At 42.7% G+C, this 23,168-nt stretch overlaps 1 protein-coding gene across 2 annotated transcripts in view; it reads left to right on the top strand.

Moving 5' to 3' along the window:
- The window catches only part of VSTM4 (V-set and transmembrane domain containing 4), a 126,148-nt gene that overhangs the window by 57,058 nt on the left and 45,922 nt on the right, over window positions 1-23,168 (top strand). For both annotated transcript variants that reach the window (XR_005085651.2, XM_037167946.2), the window contains exons 4-5: window positions 2,902-3,009; window positions 20,320-20,353. Coding sequence is in view for 1 of the 2 variants with exons in the window: in XM_037167946.2 (XP_037023841.1) it covers window positions 2,902-3,009; window positions 20,320-20,353 (142 nt within the window). In the remaining variant the exon portion in view is untranslated. The remainder of the gene's footprint in view (window positions 1-2,901; window positions 3,010-20,319; window positions 20,354-23,168) is intronic.

The raw sequence follows: 23,168 nt of genomic DNA, 5'->3' as shown, positions 1-23,168 counted from the left end.
TGCTGGCTATCAGAGAGATGTAATCAAATCAGAGAGATGCAAATTAAAACCACAATGAGATACTACTTTACACCACTCAGAATGGCCATCATAAACAAAGCAATAAACAAGTGTTGGAGAGGTTGTGGAGAAAAGGGGACCCTAGTTCACAGTGTTGGTGGGATTGCAGACTGTGATTTCCACAATCACTATGGAAAACAATATGGAATTTTCTCAGAAAACTAAAAATGGACCTGCCTTTTGACCCAGCAATTCCACTGCTAGGATTATATCCTAAGAACCCTGAAATACCCATCCAAAAGCACCTATGCACCACAATGTTCATAGCAGCATAATTTACAATAGCCAAGAGTTGGAAGAAACCTAGGTGCCCATCAGTAAATGAATGGATCAAAAACTATGGTACGTTTACACAATGGAATTCTATGGAGCAGGAAGAAAGAAGGAGCTCCTACCCTTTGTGACAGCATGGATGGAACTGGAAAGCATTATGCTGAGTGAAATAAGCCAGGCAGTGAAAGACAAATACCATATGATCTCACCTTTAATAGGAATCTAAACAACAAAAAAACAAACAAGCAAAATATAACCAAAGACAGTGAAATAGAGAACAGACTGATAGTGACCAGAGGGGAGAGGGGAGGGAATTTCAGGGGAAAAGGGGAAACATTTGCTGGAACAAGTATAAAGGACACATGGACAAAAACTAGGGGAGGGGGGGAAATGGGAGGGAGGTGGGGAGGGCTGAGTCAGTGGGCTGGGAGGGGAGTAAAAGACAGAAAACTCTACTTGAACAATAATTAAAGTAAAATATATTAAAAAAATAATGGACACCAGATGTTAGCAGTACTTAGGGTGATGGAGGTCGAATACTTTTCTTCTCTCTATATATATTTATTTTCTCTACATGTTTTTGCATTTTTTCTGTGTTATTTTCAATATGACTCAGAGCAGATTTCCAGTTCTCTCGGAATCCCCTCTCAACCCTCCCAGGCTGGGCTATGTTTCTTCTCTGCCTATTCCTAGTATTGGGCAAACATTCCTAGTGTTTCCAGTACTATGCAGCCTCTGATTTCTTGATGAGAGAACCTCCGAATGTTCATTGTTATATTTCTCATATCTTGGAGTGTGCTGAAAGTGGCTGATGATTGATATCTATTGGCTAAAGAAATTGAAGTCAGCAAAACATTTTTGCTAAGTTCAATAATTTACCAAATCTAACCATCTGTGGTATTTTGAGGCCTAGAAGGTTAAAATAAAGCTTTTGGCTTTCTTTTTCACCTTCTGAGCATTTTATTAGTCAGATTGGTGATAGAATTGATCACTGGAGTTTGAGAAATGGATATATATTGTTATGGGCTGGGTGTTTGTGTCTCCTAAAATTTATGTTAAAATCCTAATCCCTGGTGTGATGGTATGTGAAGATAGAAACTTTGGGAGGTGATTGTGTCATGACAATGGAAGCTATGTGTGGCATTAATCTCCTTATAAGAGGAAAGCCCATAAGAACTTGCTTGCTGTGGCTCTGTTCTCTGCCATTTGAGGATACCAAGACATGTTTCTAAACCAGGAAGAGAGCTCTCACCAGATAGCCAACCTGCCAGCACCTGGTCTTCTGAGAAAGATGTCTGTTACTTATGCCACCCAGTCTATTAAGACATATGTGAACATGTTTTAACTATTTGAACTTAAAATTTATTTTGAGAAAATTGTAGATCAGCATGTACTTCTAAGAAAAGAAGATAGATTTTTTTGTACTGTTCTGTACTCTGTACCTAATTTCCCCCAATGATAACATCTTGAAAAACTCTAGTACAGTATCACAACCAGGATGTTGAAATTGATATAGTCAAGACACAAAACATTCCTATCACTACGAGCTTCCCTTATAGCCAAACCCATTTTCTTCCCACTCCCTCTGTAAAACCATACTGTAACCTTTTGGGATTATTTTTTACTCAGCATAATTCTTTGGAGAGGTTACTGTGTGTGTCAGTGGTTTGTTCCTCTTCATTGCTGAGTAGTATTTCCTGGTGTGGATGAACCACAGTTTGATTAACCATGCCCACCGAAGGACCTCTGTACTGTTTTTCAACTTTAGGCTATTATGAATGAAGTTTCTATAAACATACTTGTATAGGTTTCTGTGTGAACTTAAGTTTTCATTTCTCTGAAACAAATGCCCTGGAATGTAACTGCAGGGTCAAATGCTAGTTAGTTGTAGGAGTGTCTTTTAAGAGACTGTGGCTGTAGCATTTTATATTCTCACCAGCAATGTCTGACTGACCTAGTTTATCTATATCCTTGCCAGAATTTGGTATTGTCACTATATTTATTTTACCTATTCTGATAGCTGTGGTATATTTCACTGTGGTTTAACTTTGTACTTTTCCAATGGCTAAGGAAGTCAAACATCTTCTCCTATGCTTATTTGCTACTTTTATATTTTCTTTGGTTAAGCATTTCTGTACATTTCTGCCCATTTTCTAATAGGATTATATATTTTTTACTGTTGAGTTTTGAGAGTTATTTATATTCTAGATAGTAGTTCTTTTGTTCAATTTGTGGTTTGCAGATAGTTTCTCACAGTCTGTAGATTGTTTTTGCATTCTATTCATATGGGCTTTTACAGAGCAAAACAGTCTAATTTGATCAAGTGTGGTAACTCTTTCTTTTATGGGTGGTCCTTTTGGTGTCAAGTCTAAGAATTCCTTGCTTAGTCCTAGATCCCAGAGATTTTTCTTCTAGTTTTTTTTCTAAAAGTTTTCTAATTTATATTTTACATTTGGTTTGTGGTTCGTTTTGATTTGATTTTTGTAGACTGTAGGATGTTTATTTTATTTGGTGCATTTCCTCTGATATGTATCATCTCGGTAATCACTGCTGTGTCCTTGCTTTCAGATCTCTATGTGTATGCTGTGCTCGTGTGCTGCATCGGGATCCTCAGTGTTCTGCTCTTCACCCTGACCATTGTCTGGCAGTCTGTGCTTAACAAGAGGAAGTCCAGAGGTAAGAGAACAGAATGCTCATGACTGGAATGGGAGTACAACCAAACTACAGACAGCAGAAGAACTCTGGACAAAGTGTCAACTTGGTTGAAAAAGGTAGCAGTCAGGAATTATGTACCTGTGAATGGCCAGCCAAGTGAGCAAGATATGCCTCCCTTTCACTCGCTAAAATTGACTGTGATCACTGTTATCTTTTAATCCTCTTTAAAAAATCCCTTCCTTCCTTCTTCTGTTTTAAGGGCCCTTACCTCTGCCATTCTCCCAGAAGAGGCTATGGGTCAAATGAACCTGGGTTTGATTCTGGCTCTGCCATTTGAGACTGAGTTTTTAGAAACTTTCCTTAGCCACTCTGAACTTTAGATTCCTCATTATGAAATTCAGTAGGATTGACAGCACCTTACTTAGATTGGATTTTGTTGGAGTATTTATACTTTAAGTGTAGTGCCCAGTGGTGTGCTTGCCAAGCAGGTGGGATTATTAGAGAGCTTTTCTCTTCCCTTTCTTTTCAACTAGTCTGAGGGTTCCCTTGTTCTTGTTGGTGTCCCTATTCCCCTGAACTGCCCCACTTTACTCTTTCTTCTTAGTGAATCATTTTTCCCCACAATTGCTATCTGCTTTCTGTCTTTAGCCCTCCTATCACCAAGCCCCAATGTCACATTTCCACAAGCTCCTGTACATTTCTTTTGAGCAACCCATTCTGCAACCCCTTTCAGAATTTCTGAAACAGATGAGGACCTTGTTGCTCCTCAAGATCTGGATCAGAACTGGGCTTGAACATTACACCATTTTGGTTCAAACAATGACTCTTCACTTACCAGCTGATGACTTACCCACCTTGCCTTACAATTCCCATTTAGATAATGGAGAAAACAGTAATATACCAGCCTCATAAGATTGTTGTGAGGATTAGATTTAAAAATAAAAATAAAAACAGAAACCCTTAACACATTCTGGCTCCTTATAAATATCTTGTATTTATGATGACACATAGTTAGAGTTGTACATAATTACTCTTAGCCTAAGGTCATAAAGTTAGGAAGAATTAGATTCAGTGGTCACAGCTTAAGGGGACAGTCAAACAGGGAAACTGAGCAGTGTTTCCAGAGAGGACTCTCTTCAGAGGTTCAAGCAGGGTTAAGAGAACTAGGGAGAGTGGGAGGTCAGGTACTCATGGACCAGCACCTGTGAGAAGCTGTTTCCACCCTAGATCTTGGGGGACAAGGGGAGGAGAGGTACCTATAACTTGTAATAACTGCAGCTGTGGAAGAAGTGTCACCAAGAGGAACCTTAGAAGAGGGACTTAGGCAATGATAAACCAGGAGGCAGAAGGGAAGTAGCCAGGAGCATACATTCCTCAGCCCTTCCCTATCCCTTCCTCCAGATATTCTGCTGTTGCTTCAGTCCCACCAACCAGAATTCATAGAAGTGCTTAGAAGTCAGCCCCCAGGATCCTAAGCATGGCAGAGAAGGGTGGACAGGGACCCAGGGAGGTTTCCCGGGACACCCAGAACACTGAGCACCTGAAGATGGAGTGAGGGTGGTAGCCAGATCCTTCTCCTCCCAGCCTGTGCCCTTCCCACCAGGCTCTGTATGTGACTCCTAACTGTGCTCTGAGAGCTGTCCTCCATGGTATCTGCCACCCACAGCAGCAATTCCTGAGCTTTCCTCCTGCCTAAAACCCTTGACTCCTTCTGAGAGCTCATGTGCCATGTTGCATGTGTCCCTTCAAGAGAATGGTGTGTGAGAGAGGGACCATGTGTCTAATCTATTCTCCTGCAGTTTGGCTCATGATAGGTACTCAACAAATGGTGGACAAATGGGTTTGGCTTCTAGCTGCTTGGCTCCCATATGTGGAAGTTGGGAAGCCACACAGTCAGTCTCCAAGTCTGTTTTGCTCTAAAGACATATCTGTCTGGGCTCAGGGTCATGACAGAGAACATGCTATGAAGTGCAGGCTATGCTATATATACTATGTTAGTGCTTAGGTAGGAGGAGGAGAACAGAGCAAGGCAGTTCAGGAGATGACCTTCTCCCCCAAATCCTCCAAAGGCAGATTGGGGCAGGCCTCACCCACAGCTACTCAGAACCCAGCTCCTAGCTGCCCTCATCTGCTCCCCCTGAGTGGGCTCCAGATGGTCTCGCGTACACAGTGCCCAAAGCCCTGCTGAGCTACCCACAGCATTGCCTGAATAGCTGCTGCGAGCCAGACCCCTCGCCTGCTCTTCCACATTCTGTTCTCATGTAATACTCACTACCAGTCCAGGATCACAGCCCATATCACTCCCATTTGGCAGACAGCAAAGCTGAGGAGCTTGAGAAAGTCTTGAAAAAGGGAGTACTCAAGCCTAAACCAGCCTGCTTCCTAGCCCCCCATAGTTTTTCTTTTTTAATGATCTTATTTATTTATTTTTAGAGGGAGGGGAAGAGAGGGAGACAGAGAGGGAAAGAAACATCAGTGTGTGGTTGCCCCTCATGTGGCCCCACCTGGGACCTGGCCTGCAGCTCAGGAATGTGCCCTGACTGGGAATCAAACCAGTGACCCTTTGTTTCGCAGCCTGCACTCAATCCACTGAACTACATCAGCCAGGACCACATTTCTATTCAAGGAAATCTTAGCCCTCTGGGGGCTTCCCTTGCCGAGGAATTTTCCTTCAGCCTTCCATGGTGGTTGTTGCTGAGGTCCTTTCCAAAAAGCAGTTCATAGCTTCTGTAGCCCATTGGCAGCTTGGTTCTGGGTGTGTGTAGCTGCCTGTAGCAGGCTGGCATCCTGTAGCCCTGGCAGGACAGATTCTGTCCCATGGAGCTTTAGCAGGCAGGCTGTAGGCCCCAGTCACTTCATGGGCTCATAGACTGAGTGTGAATGGTGGCTCACTATTTGCCCTCACCAGATCCCTTAAAGCAGTGCACTATCCCAACCTTCAGGAGCAGCTCATTTACCTGGGAACTTGCTCAAATGTAGGTTCTGATTTGGTATGTCTGAGCAGGTCTGAAAGTCTGCATTTCTACTCAGATCCCAAGTGGTGCCACCACTGCTAGTTTGGGGCCACACTTGGAGCAAGTTCTTTGTAACTTTATGCTACCCAGCACTCCCTTTTACAGCAAATATATTGAAATGACCCCATTGCTATTTTGAAATGAAAGTAAAAAATAAGATATGCTACCTGTAGCCACAAAAATCAATCTAATGCTGTAACTATAACATTGGGTTGGCCAAAAGGTCTATTTAGTTTTTTTTCTGTACAATAAAAGACACAGTTTTCATTTTCACCAAAAACTTTATTGATTTGGATATTCTGAGTATGTCAGCTATCTCTTGTTATTGGCTTCTAGTGGATAGAGGTCAGGGGTGTTGCTAAACATCTTCTAATGCATAACACAGCCCCACAACAAAGAATTATTTGGCCAAAATGTCAGTAGTACCAAGAAACTTCACAAACCACTTTTGACACATTCTATCAGTAACAGCACCTTCTCCATACACTGCACAAATCTTTTTTTGCATTTCAGTTGCACTTTTATCTTTCTTGAAATAATAAAGCATAATATGCAAAAATGTTACATATTTTCTTTCATCTCTAATATTAAAATGGCTGCACAAAAATTCACCAATTTTGATAAGTGTTTTAAAAATGCGTGCTGATATGACAGCTGTCACAATACAATCTTAACAAAATTGTTTAGAATGAAGTTACAGACAACTAAGCACTACTAAAAATCATCATACAGAAGAAGAGCCATCACATAGAAGAAACTAAATGAACTATTTGGCCAACCCAATATAAAGGAGAAATAAATGTAATTTATAACACAATAAAACATTTCATATTAAATCTCTTCTTTTGAATGTTCAATTTTAAAGAAGACAATATCTTTAATCCAGTTGCCCTCAGGGGGTGGGCCTTGTACTTTGAGAAGGCTTTACCTAGGTCTTATGCTCCATCCCTTTTTTTTAAAAGATTTTATTTATTTATCTTTAGAGAGGAAGGGAAAGAGAGAGGGAGGGAAACATCAATGTATGGTTGTCTTTCATTCGTCCCCTACTGGGAACTGGCCCACAACCCAGGCATGTACCCTGACTGAGAATCAAACTGCAATTGTGTGGTTCACAGGCCTGCACTCAATCCATTGAGCTACACCAGCCAGGGAACTCCATCCCTTTAGTTGGAGGAAATTAGGTCTCCAGGAACCCCTGGGGACAGGCCCAATAGAGTTCTGCTTTCCTCCTAATACTCTCTCTGGCATGGAAGTCGTTTTATTAGGTCCCCTTTTCACAACTGAGAAAGTAGGGGCATGCAGAGCACAGGTAAATTGCTCACACATTGTACAGAACCCCCAATACTGTCACTTCCATTTCCAAACCATGTGTGTCCTCTACAGAACTTCCACAGAAGTAACCCTCATGTAGTCCTGTCCCCATTGCAGGCAGGTGTGGGAGGGTGCAGACACCTTTGTGATGCTCTGGACAGCAGCCCCTGGATCAGAATCTGTGGAGTTTTAGGAGTGGGTTTGTAGGTAGATTTGCAGTGAGGAGCCCTAAGCCTCCATTGAGGCCTGGATTATAGGACCCTTCACAACTGGTTTTCTCAGTGAAATTTAAAAACAACAAACTGATCTGAATGGAGGGAGGGGATCTGATAAGTCTGATCTTGTTTCAGGTTTGTTCTGAATATGTAACTTAGAGCAGCTGCCTTTCTTGTCATTGAGTAAGCAAGCTCTTACCCAGAGCATGCACACTGCTAATCCCCAAATGTTGCAGGTATCTGTTGCTGCATAAGAAATCATCCCAAACACAGTGGCTTTAAACATTTATCTCCTCAAGATTCTGCAATCTGAGCTAGGCTCAGTTAGGTTGGTTCTGCTGGTAGTCACCTCGAGTTTCCATGTGGCCTCAGTCATCTAAAGTGGAACAGGGCTAAGATCCAGGATGGTGCCACTCTCAGCCCTGGGTCCCACCTCTGACACACATGGGACAGCAGGGCCAATAACATTGCTCTCTGTCTCTCTCTCTGGTCTCACCAGCAGGGTGGGTGTCCAGATTGCCCTCTTGGTAACTCTGGGCTCCAAGGGCATGCCTAGCCTGGACCTGGGTACAGCGTCACTCTGCCCCATTCTATTAGGTAAAGCTAGTCATGATGGGAACCCAGACTCAGGGGAAGGGAGGAGAGTGTCAAAGATTTTGTGGTCACCTTTAAACCACCACACAAGGAAAACTTGGTTGCTGTCTTTCCACACTGACAGACTCAGTGGGAAGCTCCCAGCTCAGGATGAATGAGGGAAACACCCCAGTCCCTCAGGTGGCCAGGATGTAATTGTGACCACTTTGGGCCCTGAGAGCTGGTGGTGCTTGGGCATTCTCCAGGCAGGCAACTAGTTCCTTGGGAGCACTGTACCATTTGTACCCAAGCAGGGGGAGGTTGTGGCAGTGATTCCAAAGTGGCAGATTCCAGCAGGCACCAGAGTAAAAGCTAGAACAGGGCACATGTCTTATGTGGGCTCCACCCCAGGAGACTGTTCCTTTTATTGGTTAGCTGTGGGAGGTCATGGCTCTCATTGGGGCAGTCATGCATTTGTGGGCCAAAACAAATATGTCCAAATAAAAACTAATAACACTCTTATAATTCAAATATAGCATATTCTTACACTTAATGCATCAAAACAAACTTGCTTCATTTTGATTAAAACCATATAAAGTGCATAGAATAGTGCTTGGCATGTGAAGGGCCCAAGCCTTACTAGGAACCAATAGCAGTTTAGACCCCCTTGTTATACTGATGGTTTCTGAGGTTACTATGCAAGAGTGGGTTTGGTGGGCCTTGTGCATCCTGACCACAGAAAATCCAGCCCCTGCTGCCTATGTAGGAGCCAAAGAGCCTCCAGGTTCTCAGGCTGCTCACAGACATGTGGAAAGCAGAGGTAAACCCAGCACCAGTCTCCCACTCCCTCTGCAATATCTGTATCTGTCTGAAAGGGGACATCAGAGTAGCTGTCACCTCTCTTGCTGCAATCCCTGCATTGAAACATGAGATAAAGAAAGCCCATCCCAGAAGCCAAGCACCAGAGGGCGAGCCCCCTTTTCTCTCCACCTTCCTGTTGTTCTGCCCTCAGCCCTGGCCTTGCATTGCCATTTCCTGGGACACCCACTGTTCCCATGAGCTACAGTTAATGGCATCCCTGTGTTGCTTGCCAAGCACAGAGATGTTTTCTTCTCCCTTCCCGAGCTGTGACTCTGTCTCCATTTTTTGTTAGTGCCAGCAGCCTGGAATTGCATCCTAGGGCCTTTGCAGCTCAGAGTCACCTGAAAACACCAGCACTGATGGCCCAGGACTTAGCCCCAAGTTATTCTAGTAGTTCCCCAAGCACACTGGTTTCCAAAGGTCTTTCCTTATTGGGAAATTAGTCCAGTCTCACTGCTTTGGGGTGGCCCCAACAGTCTGTCAACCTTCTGTATCTAAGCTTTTAAAATAACAGAGTTAAAGGCACACTAGAACCACATAGGGGGCAGCCCAACTCCTTTGTGTCTATGCTCCGTGTTCACTTGGACTCCATGTGGCTTGTGTTAGCACCAGAGCCAGGACTTTCTAGGGCCTGCTAGACAGCCACAGCCCCCTGCCTCAATTTGCTCTGAGCTGCTCCTTCATGGCCATAGGATCAAAAGGCCTGCAATCTTTTCTCCCAGAGCTATGAGAAAGATAGAGCTTGGGAGCTCTCTCCCACTTATAGGCACACTATTGAGGTAAGGCTGCAAAACCCAGACCAGAGTGTCTATGGATGAGTAGAAGGGTGACTCCTGGGCTTTGGGAAAATGGAGAGCTCAGCAGCTTGGTGTCAGACACTTGGCGACCCAAGCACGAGCTCTCCTCTCCAGGAACTTCTGTGATGGTCTTGTCTACAGAGCATGTGGACAGGCTCGCTGGCTTCTGCTGCCTTCATTGTGGGAGTTTGTTTCACCCCCACAATCTCCCAACACACACAGGAGCTGAATAAACATAGTGCTGAACCTCGAGCCTGGATTCAAGCTCCTGCACCTACAAAGCCTGGCTTCTTAGGCCACAGGTAAGATGGGAATGAGAGATCCTCTTACCTCACAGAGCTATTGTGAGCACTCTTCCAGGTGCTGTGTGGTAGCCAGTCCTGGGTGTGGGTGGCTCCAGGGAACACCTTGTTCCACAAGCTGTTCACCTTTCTAGGTTGCACCTTCTGTCAGGTCACGAGGACTGTGGGATCAGCCATCCCTGCCACTAGGGCACATGTAACGTCTAAAGTGAGAGGCATGTGTGTAACTGGACTTTTTTTAGCATTACATGTAAAAAGGTATAAAGAAATTGGAAATTAATTTTATTTAACCCAATATATACGAAATATCATTTCAATAAGTAACAATATAAAGATTCTGGATGACATATTTTACATTCTCCTTTTCACACTAATGCTGAAATTCAGCATGATCTCACTTGCAGCATCTCATTTTGGGATAGTCATATTTTCAGTGCCTGATAGCCACCTGGGTTCATGACTCCATGTAGGACAGCATGACTTCAGATAGACAACTTTATGTGCTTGTGCTTTTCACTGAATGGCTGTGGTCACAAAGTGGCTCTTCATACCAAAAGAATAGGAGGTAGAAAGCTTAGTTCTCCTCAGCTTTCCACTTGGTGACCCAGAGAGACAATCCCATCTGTCCTTATAACTGTGCTGGCCTAGGAACATTGCCGGGACAGGATGTTTCCAGAAGGGAGCTGGGCTCCTGAGCATGGCATGGTAGGAGCCCACTACTTGGCAAAGGAAAGAGCTGGCAGGAAGAAGGGCACACATAGGTTCTGTCTGTCCTCCCAGGCTGCAGGGCTCCCTGCCTGTACTGAGACTGGAGGAGGCCAGGGTTATGCAAATGCCCAGGGCCCTGTGCTGGGCTGCTATAGTGCTCACCATGAGTGCAGAATATTCAAGTAAACAGAGCAGAAATATCCACAGGTCTTATCTCTGTGTCACTGCAAGGCCTGAGGGTCTGCAGGTGGGGTGGGGAGTGGAAGTGGTATGGGAAGGTCAGCCACCATTGGATGCCCCAACACTGCTACAAGGCTGCTGCCACCCATATCAGCTATTGGGGGTGGTTGTGATGACAGGGACAGGGCCAGGTGGAGGTGAGAAAGCTTTCAAGCCTAGACATGTCACCTGGGAGGTTGGCCATGTGGTGGAGGCTAGGAGCAGTGTGGCCACAGCTGAGGAGGCTGATAAAGTGTGGCCCAAGGCCTGGTGCTCACAGGTATCTTCTTTCAGGGGAGATGAGAATAATAGTCCTTCCTTTTAGAGTCTTTAAAGTCCTAAATATCAAAAGATCGCCATTAAATGGAACTGCATCCCACATTTTCATTTCTGTGCAGAATGGTTGCCAGCAGAATGGAAGCTGGGGACTTTGGAGTCAAGTACACTAGGTGCCGGGCTATGAACCATGGGGAACACTAGCTCCAGGATAACCCCTTCATTGGCTTTCTTCTCCTTCTGGTCTCATCTCCCCACTCTCCAATGGGTTTCCTGGGATCATCTCCCACATAGACATGCACTTGAACCTTGATCTTACAGACTGTGCTTCCTGGGGAGCCAAAACTAAAACAGGTTAACACATATATGTAATCAGCACTGATTATGCTGTGTGTACTTAAGGGGGATCGTGGTTGAGGTCTATGGCTCAGATGCCTGAAAGTCTCACCTTCGGTGTTCAAGATCACTTTTGGCCCCTTGGGCAGTCTTTTAAAGGGACACAGGCCCTACATTCACCTGGTTGAGAACTTAGAAGCAAGTGTTGGCAGAGGAGCATCTCCTGTGCCTGGTCTTGACTACTCTTACTAAGATCATGGTCCTTCTGAGTCAGTCCCCAAGGCCAACTATTACAGGAATCCCTCTGCTTCTTCCCAGGTTCTGCTTCTGTTCACATCACTGCTGCTGTAGTGGACTTCCCAAAAGACAGGGCAGACAGTGCAAGGCATTCTGTAGGGCCCGGTCCAGCTCTGCTGTGTCACCTGTGACACAGTGGGCCAGCATTTCTCTGTGAGTCTCAGTTTATTTATCTCTTGCAACCCTACCCCCAGCTGCCCAGTGTGCCTGGAAACAGTGAGGGCTCTGGAGTCAGTGTTCTCATGTCCTAAGTGTGTTAGTTGTTCAGGCTGCCAGTGCAAAGCTTATAGGTGGCCGTCCTCCCGTGTGGTCTGCTCTGTGCGTGTTTCCTTCCCAGTCTCTTCTCTTAAGGACAGCAATAATATTGGACTAGGACCTATTTTAACTTAATCACATTTTTAAGAAGATTTTACTTATTTATCTTTAGAGGGGAAGAGAAGGAGTGAGGGAGAGAAATATCAATGTATGGTTGCCTCTTGTGTGTCCCCTGCTGGGAACTGGCCTGCAACCCAGGCATGTGCCCTGACTGGGAATCCAACCTTGGTTGTTTGGTTCCCAGGCCCGCACTAAATACACTGAGCTACACCAGCCAGGGCTAATCACATTTTTAAAGGCCCTCTCTTCAAATATAGTCACATTCTGAGATATTAATTTTGGAAGGCCATAGCTCAGCCCCTAACACTAGCCGTGTGACCTTAGGCAATGTGGTTAACCTCTCTGTACCTCATGTCCAGCTGTAAAAGAGGTGTGATGACAAGATGATTGTGAATATTAGAGTACAAAGTTGTAGTCCCAAATACGTTTGCTTGCATAGTTCCTAAATCATTTAAAAAAACTGTAGACCCTTGAATGTGTCTTGTTGACATCTAAACTTTTTCATCATCAGTGTAAATTTTTGCAAAGATTGTAATTTCCAGAGCATCTCAAATATTGACATCTTAAAATGAAATGGTCAAATCTTCCTTGTACATCCAAGTGTCATGATTTCAGTAACTAGCTCTATTAATTAAAAAAGACTCTATAAACAAGCATTAGCTGTTAAAAACTTCATATTACTCCTTTTTCTCCTTGAGTGTTTATTTTTTAAATATATTTTATTAATCATGCTATTATAGTTGTCCCATTTCCCCCCCCTTTGTTCCCCTCTGCCATGCACACCCTCTCCCAACCACATTTCTCCACCTTACTTCATGTCCATGGGTCATACGTATAAGTCGTTTGGCTTCTCCATTTCCTGTACTATTCTTAAATTCCTCTTGTCTATTTTCTACCTGCCATTTATACTACTTATTCCCTGTACCTTTTCTTCCATCTCCCCTTGTTCTTCCTCACTAATAACCCTCCATGTGATCTCCATTGCTGTGATTCTCTTCCTGTTCTAGTTTGCTTAGTTCATTTTTGTTTTTTTTTATTTTCAGTTGTTGACAGTTGTGAGTTTTTTGTTATTTTACTGTTCATAGTTTTGATTTTCTTTTTCTTAGATAAGTCCCTTTAACATTTCATACAATAAGGGCTTGGTGATGATGAACTCCTTTAACTTCACCTTATCTGGGAAAGCACTTTATGTGCCCTTCCATTCTAAATGATAGCTTTGCTGGATATAGTAATCTTGGATGTAGGTCCTTGCCTTTCATGACTTTGAATACTTTCCATCCCTTTCTTGCCCACAAGGTTTCTTTTGAGAAATCAGCTGATTGCCTAATGGGAACTCCGTAGTAGACAACTGTCTCATTTTCTCTTGCTGCTTTTAAGATTCTCTCCTTATCTTTAATGTTGAATAATGTAATTATGATGTGCATTGATTGGAGTGTGCTTCATTGGGTCCAACTTCTTTGGGACTCTCTGAACTTCCTGGACTTCCCGGAAGTCTATTTCCTTTGCCAGTTTAGGAAAGTTCTCCTTCATTGTATTTTCAAATAGGTTTTCAATTTGTTGCTCTTCCTCTTCTCCTTCTGGCATCCCTATGACTTGGATGTTGGAATATTTAAAGTTTTCCTAGAGGTTCTGAAGCCTCTCCTCATTTTTTATTTCTTTATTATGTTATGGTTGAATGTTTCTTTCTTCTGGTTCAAACTGTTGATTTGAGTCCCGGTTTCTTTCTCTTCATTGTTGGCTCCCTGAACATTTTTATTTATTTTACTTTTCATAGCCTTTCACCTTTTCCTCTATTTTGTGACCAAACTCAACCAGTTCTGTGAGAATCTTGATTATCAGTGTTTTGAACTGTGCATCTGATAGGTTAGCTATCTCTTTGTTGCTTAGTTGTATTTTTTAAAGCTTTTATTTATTTATCTTTAGAGAGGAAGGGAAGGAGAGAAGGAGAGGAGAGAAATATCAATGTGTGGTTGCCTCTTGTGAGTCTCCTGCTGGGAACTGGCCTGCAACCCAGGCATGTGCCCTGACTGGGAATCGAGCTGCGATTGTGTGGTTCGCAGGCCCAGCTTACTTGTGTTTTTTACTTGAGCTTTGATCTGCTCTTTCATTTTTTTGAATGAAAATAGCTCCCCCAAGAAATGTTTTTTTGTTTTTTGTTTTTGCTTAGCTTGCCTGTTATGTAGTAAGGGGCAGAGCCTTAGGCATTCATCATCAGCCCCTTGCTGTGTTGTGGTACTGTATGTGGGGAAGGGGTCACAGAGAGAACAGTGCCACTTGCTTAGCACTTGATTGGCTGGCTTTCAGTCACTTCTTCCTGTACCCACAAACAAATTGGGCCCTTCTGGTACTCATTCCCAGGTGGGTGGGTAGGTTTGTATATGTTCTAGGACCCTGTGGGTCTCTCAAACAAACTCTTCTGTGAGGTTGGGAGTTTTTCCCTTTCCCACAACCCCCAGAGGTTTTTTCAATAAGAAATTTTGAGGCTTTATTTCCCCATGCTGGTACCCTGGGTTGTGCCATCTCACTCCCCAATTCCTCCCAGTTTATCTGCACACAAATATGGAACGACCTGCTCTGCCAGCGGCTGCCTCACCAGGTCTGCCAGCTACCACCTTGGCCTGAGTCCTCTCCCCCTGAGCTGCCCATCTCCGCCCCTCCTATTAGTCTGGATGACTGTTTCTTCTTTAAATTCTTGGTTGTCAGACTTCTATACAATTCAATTTTCTGGCAGTTCTGGTTGTTTTTTTTTAAATTTTTTATTGATTATGCTGTTACAGTTGTTCTATTCCCCTTTTCATTCCCCTCCACCCTACCCCCCCATCCCCACCATTACCCCCCTTTAGTTTATGACCATGTGTCTCAAGTCCTTTAGATTCTATATTTCCCATGCTATTCTTGCCCCCACCTTCTATTTTCTATCTACTGTCTATGCTACTTATTTTCTGTACCTTCTCCCCCCATCTCCTCCTCCCACTCCCCTATTGCTAACCCTCCTTGAGATCTTCATTTCTACATTTCCACTCCTGATCTAGCTGTCATTTTAGTTTGCTTGCGTTTTAGGTGTGGTTGTTAATAACTGTGAGTTTGTTGTCCTTTCACTGTTCATGTTTCTTTAACTTCTTTTTCTTCGATAAGTCCCTTTAACATTTCATATAATAAGGGCTTAGTGATGATGAACTCCTTGAATTTGATCTTATCTGAGAAGCACCTTATCTGTCCTTCCATTCTAAATGAAAGTTTTGCTGGATAGAGCAATCTTGGTTGTAGGTCTTTGGATTTCATGACTCGGAATACCTCTTTCCAGCCTCTTCTTGCCTGTAAGGTCTCTTCTGAGAAATCCACTGACAGTCTGATGGGAACTCCTTGGTAGGTGACTGTCCCCTTATCTCTTGCTACTTCTAGAATTCTCTCCTTCATTTTAATCTTGGCTAATGTAATGATGATGTGCCTTGGTGTGTTCCTTCTTGGGTCCAACTTCTTTGGGACTCTCTGAGCTTCCTGGATTTCCTGGAAGTCTATTTCCTTTGCCAGATTGGGGAAATTCTCCTTTATTATTTGTTCAAATAAGTTTTCCACTGGTGGCTGTGCCTTTCCCCCTTCTGGTACCCCTATAATTCGGATGTTGGAGCATTTAAAGATGTCCTGGAAGTTCCTAAGACTCTCCTCATTTCTTTGAATTCTTGCTTCCTGACTCTTTTCTGTTTGGCCATTATTTGCTTTCTTCTGGTCCACTCCATTGATTTGAGTCCCAGTTTCCTTTTCATTGCTATTGGTGCCCTGTGCAATTCCATTCATTTCAATTAGTTTCGCCTTCATATATTTGTCTAATTTGTGGGTATAATCAACCAGTTCTGTGAGGATCCTGATGACCAGTGTTTTAAACTGTGTGTCTGAGAGTTTTGCTATTTCTTCATCGCTTAGATCTATGGGCTCTGGGGCTTTGAGATCTTCCTGCGCCATTTTTGGTCTGTTCTGGCCCTTTAAGTGTGAGAAGTGGTGCCTTGGACTCCCAGGTCGCTGGGTTGTGATGCTGTATGTGGGGGCGTGGTCAGAGCGGGGAAATGGCGGTCCCCTCTGCTGTTTCTCACAGCTGGGTAAGGAGCAGCGCCTTAGGTGGTTCACCTGGGCTGGGCCACTCAGAGTCGCTGGGTTATGACACTGTATGTGGAGGTGGGGTCAGAGCAGGGAAATGGCAGCGCCCTCCACTGCTGCTTGCCGCGGACCCGCTGACCCCGGTCCAACTGCCCACTCCCTCGCCTGTCCACCCGCGCACAAATGCGCGACCACAGTCAACACGCTGCACCGCTCCTCCGCTGTCTCCCCCGCGATCGCTCGCCTGGTCGCTCGCTCGGTCGCTCACTAGCGAGCAGGTCGCTCACTCGGTCGCTCCAACCCTGTGCCTGGATTCCACATGCCTGGATTCCTCACCTGAGTCCGTCTGACAGAGTCCTCCTGTGCAACCTCGCTTCACCAGCCGCTGGTTTCGCCCCTTACCGGTCAGGCTGAAGAATTTGTTGTTAACGGACTTCCGAAAAGTTCAATTTTCCGTGTTCTGGCTGTGTTTTCTGTTGCTAATATTTAGTTGTCTCTAAACTTGGTTGTGTGAGAAGGCACGGCACATCCACCTATGCCTCCATCTTGGCGGAAGTCTGTTTTTTGTTTTTAAACTTGTTGTCCTTCTTTGGTTGTGTATCTACCTATGCCTCCATCTTGGCCGGAAGTCTCAAGCTTTTATATTCAATTCACTTACCCAAGAAAATGTTATCCTACTTTAGTACTTTTTTTTTTTGTTTTGAAAGTCCTTGATTGATCACCCTGTTACAATTCTCTGTGAAATAATTTGCACAAAATTTAAATTCAATTTTTTATTTTCTTATTTCATAAGTTTCTAAGTTTTAAATTTTTTCTGGATTAAGTATCAATATTGAACAATGAGTAATATTTGGAAAATGAATATAAAATTAAAACCACATACATACAAAATTTAAATAAATAATTAATAACCATAAGAAGTAAAATTTTATTAGAAATGTTAAACAAATCTTTATTTTACTTCATATACACTCGTATAAATTTGATTAGTGATACACTTCAGCCTCAGTTTTATTTCTATTTTTTAATAGATACTAGCTCTGAAACACCTCATTCAATATAAAAATATGAAGTTTTCTTTTTCTTTTTTAAGTACATTTTATTGATTATGCTATTACAGTTGTCCCAATTTTTTTCTCATGTGTTTATTTTCTACTCCAACTTGTTGATTTGAGTCCTGGTTTCCTTCCTGTCGCTGTTGGTTCTCTGTACATTTTCCTTTATTTCACTTTGCAGAGCCTTCACTTCTTCCTCCATTTTGTGACTACATTCAACAATTTCTATAAGCATCTTGATTACCAGTGTTTTGAATTCTGCATCTGATAGGTTGGCTATCAGTTCATCACTTAGTTGTATTTTGAAAATTTGATCTTTTCCTTCATTTGGGCCTTATTTCTTTGTCCTGGCAAACCTGTAACATTGTAAGGGGTGGAGCTTTAGGTACTCACCAGAGCAGGGCAACCTATGTTGCTGCATTTTGGTGCTGTCTGGGGTGCTGGTAGGGAACAATGTCACTTGCTTGGCTCTCAGGCCACTTCCTCTGCTACCCAGAATCAAATTGGGCCCTTCTGGTGCTGATTCCTGGGTGGGTGGGTTTGTATACATTCTAGAACCCTGTGGGTCTCTCTAATGAGCTCTCTTGTAAGGCTGGAAGTTTCTCCTGCTCCTTCAACCCCCACAGATTCTTTCAGTCAGAGGTGTTGAGGCTTCTTTTTCCTCACTGGAACCCTGGGTTGCTTGGTCTGTCCCACTGCCCAATTGTTCCTCCTGGTTTATCTGCATGCAAATGTGGGACCACCAGCTGCTGCCTTGCTCCGTGTCTTCTCTGCCTCTCCTCCCAGTCTGAATGAATGTTTCTCTTTAACTCCTTGGTCGTTGGACTTCCATACAATTTGATTTTCTGGCAGTTTTGGTTTTAAATTTATTGTTGTTCTTTTTTGTTGTTGTTGTGGGAGGAGGAAAAGTATATCTATCTATGCCTTCAACATGGCCCAAAGTTCTGGACGAAGTATTCTTATACTCAATACTTTAAACTGCAATAGTTATAAGTCAAAAGTCATAGTAATTTATCATGGAAAATGATTTTTAATACTCTACGAGCTGACAACTGGACTAGGTCATTATTCAGTCCCTATTGAAAGCAAAATATTGGAAACCTCCTCCTAGTGAAAGGTTTAGTGGCCCAGTCATGTCATTCATCTCCTCAACACTGGCACCAATATTTCAAATCATCTCTTGTTTGATGCCCACTAGTTTTTGTCCCAGGAACAGGTTTCTATAGTATCAGTATAAGCCAGGGTAGGTGAAGGCTATGCCTGGATTGAAGTATAAAGGGTGATGTGGCAGGGGAGGGAGGAAAGGAATAGAGCCTGACCTCAGGGATGTTTCAGGAAAAAGAATTGTTAGGAAAGGGGAGAATCTAGAAATAGATTTCCTTAAAACTGCCCTTTCTAAGAATGCCTGGGGTCTGCAAGCCCCAGGGTATACAAAGCACCTATCTATATAATATGCTTAGGATAGTGCCAGGAATTTATGAAGTCCTCAAATATTAACTGTGACATTATTGTTGTATCTATAGACTATATGATACATAGTACTAAAATGAAATACAGAGAGAGTTTAGGCACTAAGAGGCAGTTGGGCCAGATAAATGTGCAAAAGCCCCCCTTAAAGCTGAGATTCTCTCATCCTAGTCTGGAACCTGAATTGGTCACCTTCTTGACAGATCACTCCAAATGTATAACTTAAACAACATATTATTTGCTCACAATTTTGCAGATCAGCTATTTGGGCTGGGCTCAGCCTAGCTGTTCTGGGATCAACTGGAGACACTCACTCATGCAGCTTCAGTCCAGTGGTCAGTCAGCTGGGGCCTGCTTTAGGGCCTCAGCTGAGATGACTTGCAGCTGTTCTATGTGGTCTCATCTTTCAATAGGCTAACCAGGCTTGTGGTAGCAGAATTCCCTGCAAGAAGGGAGGGAGAGAGAGAGGGAGGAAAGAAAAAGAGGAGGAGGAGGAGGAGTAAGGGGTTCAGGGGAGGGTAGTGGAGGGCAGTGCAGGGCAGGGTTTGAGAGGAGAAGGGAAGAGAGAGAAAGAGAGAGAGAGAGAGAGTGTGTGTGTGTGTGCACAAACCTCAGGACAAAGGGGCCTTTTATGTCTCTACTTGGCTGGTGTTTCATTGATCACAGCATGCCATGTGGCCAAGCCCAGAGTCAGTGTGGGAGGGTGTTACACATAGGTGTGGAAAGGTACAGGGAGGTGTGATCATACAGTCTATCACACAACCCCAAGGCCCTGTGGCTGCTTCAGTTCTACTTCTATTTGAGGTGAACTCAACTGTGAGGTTAGATTGGAGACTTGTTAGGATACTTGCCTAGGCATTCTTATATTTCCTCTACAAGTAGAATCTTGTTTTTCTCAAGGGGAGCTACTGTGGTAGATATCTTGGCCTAAGACTATTTTTCAAGGGATATCTGTTAGTCCTGGAAGAGCATTGATCAGAGAATGGAAGCCCATTTTATAGAGAAGAATGTCTTAAGTGGAAACAGGTGACCCCAAGAAAGCTTTTTCATCATTAAGGCCAAGCTCATAAGTTGGGTGACTATTACTCCTGGACCCTTCAAACTAGAAGACAATTCAACCTAGCAAAAAACAATAGTAACAACAACAAAAAACAAAACAAAATAAAAACAATATTTTGGATCAGGTAACCAGGAAGTCTGGGTGTCTGGCTTCATGCTTGGCTTGATGCAGGTGTGGAGCAATATCAAATCCCTGACATATCCATGCTTTGACTCTGCTGTACTCATCCAAAGAGAAATATGAAAGTCTCGAGAAGTGGCTTGAACCAGTACCTGGTCAACACTTGGGCACCTAGGTCTCCTGTTAATTCCTGGCTCATGTATGTCTAAAGTACCATCTATTTACTGTCTTCTATTTCTTTTTCCTTTAACAGCAAGACATTATTTGGTGAAATGCCCTCAGAACAGGTAGGAATATTTTTCCTTTTTTTAAAAAAACTATTTGCTATTTTACTTTCTTTTGATATTACCAAAAATTTGTTTAAATTTGTATCTTTACTTAAAGGCCTGCACATTAGTTCACAAATTGGCCTAAAAATGTGTGATACCCCTGCATGCATTTGCATATTTCTAGACTCCATGCTCTGGCTATCACTCCCAGAGGATCCAGAAAACAGGTGGTTCCTGATGGCCCAACATTCACACTGGAGGAGGTTTGGCAGCTGCTCCTGAAGGATGGTTCCCCTTTTAAATAGAGGCTGGCAACCAGACTGAACTGCTTTGATGCCTCCTGCCCACAATTACTCCTAATCTTTTTCCAACAATGCTTGCTTATCCTATGGCCCTCTGCAAAATGAAGCCATTAGTAATATATGCGCTAAGATGCTAGTCTTTTAGCTCGTGGAACACACCTCACAGGTAACATAATAGTTATGATAAATATTGCAACCTTTTAGTGTTTAAAAATGTGATATTTTTGATCCAGACAAGACAGCATAGGTCAGTTTGTCCCTGCTCTTCCCTGCTAAACAGAACTCTAAACCTTGGAAATAATATAAGAGACAACCAATCTCTTATATTGAAGAGGACTGAGGAGACAGGAGGACTCTGAAAGTTGGTTAAAAGAAAATTATGAAAGACAAAGAAAAAGAAAAGAATCTTAAAAGCAACCAGAGAGAAGCAATGTATTACATACAAGGTAACATAAATTTTAATAACAGCGCATTTTTTATCTGAATTTGTGGAGGGCAGAAAGAAATTGAATCACTATTTTCAAATAGGAAAAAAAAGAAAAACTCTGTCAACCACATATTCTGTATCCAGCAAAATTATCCTTTAAGAAAAAGGGAAAATAAAGACATTCGCAGATGAAGGGAAACTAAATGAATTTGTCAGTATCAGGCCTACTTTAAAAGAAATTCTTGAAATAGCAGAGAAAATCTTAGTGTGAGGAAGGAAAAAGGAAAAATAAAACATAAATATAGGTACCTAAGTAGCTTTTTTTCCTCATGAGTTTTAAAAATAATATTTGATGATTAAAAGAAATTATAAAATCATAAGATACTCAAGAAGAACATTGTTATTTGAAGATAAAATGACCTAAATAGGAGTGAGATTTACACACTTCACTCAAAGTGATAGAATGTTGGTACCAGTGGACTGTATAAGTCACGTATATATAAGGTGACTTCAGTATTCCACTTCTTCATCAAGATATGTCTGAGAGAGAACATCAAAGTAGTTATCACTTCTCCTGCTGCGATCCTCCACTGAACCCTGAGGAAAAAAAAAAAGCCCATCCTAGAAGCCAGACACTAGAGGGTGGGCCCCTTTCTCTCTCAGCCTCTCTGTTGTTCTGTTCCCATCCCCGGCCTTGTATTGCCTTCTTTTCCTGGGACATTTTTCCTATGAGATGGAGTTAATGGCACCTGTGTGTTGCTTGGTTATGGTTGGGGAAAGCATAATTCTCACTGAGGCAACATGCATATCCAGTAAATGGAGAGCATCCAAAGGATAAGAAAAGATATACTGTGCAAACAGTAATAATAAGAGAGGTTATAACTAAATTATATAATTTAAGACAAAAATATTATAAGAGACAAAGAAGGAAGTTTCATCATTATTAAAGGATCTAAATATCAGGAAAATATAACAATTATAAATCTATATGAACCTAACAATAGAGCCTCAGATATGTGATTGCTAGTGGGAATGTTAAATGGTGTAGCCGCATTGGAAAAGAGTTTGTTAGTTTCTTAAACATTAAACATAAACTTATCCTATGACCCAGCAATTCCACTCATATGAATCTACCCAAGAGAAATGAGAGCATATGTCCACATAAAGATATATATGCAATTGTTCATAGCTGGTTTATTCATAATAACCAAAAGCTGGAAAAATCCTAAATATATTCATCAGTTGGTGTATAGATAAACAAAATTTAGTACATTCATTCAATGAAATACTATTTGATAATAAAAAATAACAAACTGCTGATATACTACACCATGGGTTAACCTCAAAAACATTAAGCTAAGTGAAAGATTCAGATATAAAAAAAATTACATATTGTATGATTCTGTTTGTTTGAATGTCCAGAAAGGGTACATCTATTGAGACAGAAGGTAGAGTAGTATTTGGTTAGAGCTGAAGGTGGAAATAGGGATTAACTATAAACAGGCTACAGGGAACTTTTGGGGGGAGAGAGAAATGTTCTAAAACTATGTTGTAGTGATAATTGCACAGTTTTATAAATACACTAAAATTGAATTGTACACTGTGGTCAGTCAACTTCATAGTGAATAAGTCATGCCCCAATAAAGCTACTTGCTTCTTTTTTAGAGCATATGCCCCCATAAGGCATTACATATAGTGATAGCTGGGGGTCAGAGGCTGTGGAGAGCCAGCCCTCACTGTTTCTTAGGATTTGCTTACTGCACTCTAGTGTCTGGCCTCTCTATAGTAGCATATAGTACAAGGAGTTCGGGCCTGCTTCCCTCCCCTCCCAGACCTTCCCTCCCCTCCCAGGCCTTCCCTTTACTTGCCCTACTCTGAGCTGGTGCTGACCAAAGCTAGAAGTACAAGACAGGGCATCATTCCAGCCTGTCAGGCACTGGAGTTGGGTCTCCCCAGACCTGGGATGCCTAGCAGAGGTCAGATATGACCACAGTTCTGCTAAAATGCCACCTCCTCTATGATCTGGTGCTGTCAACAAGACTGGTTGGATCTCTGAGTTGAGCTTTCCCTGTGGGCATGTCTTCTGTTGGGCCAGCCTGCATAT

This window comes from Artibeus jamaicensis, unplaced genomic scaffold, assembly GCF_021234435.1.
Source record: "Artibeus jamaicensis isolate MK-2021 breed Jamaican fruit bat unplaced genomic scaffold, CSHL_Jam_final contig_468, whole genome shotgun sequence".
In the NCBI taxonomy this organism is placed as follows: domain Eukaryota; kingdom Metazoa; phylum Chordata; class Mammalia; order Chiroptera; family Phyllostomidae; genus Artibeus; species Artibeus jamaicensis.
Note: the sequence above shows the minus strand (reverse complement) of the source record. Positions and strands in the feature narration are given on the sequence as shown.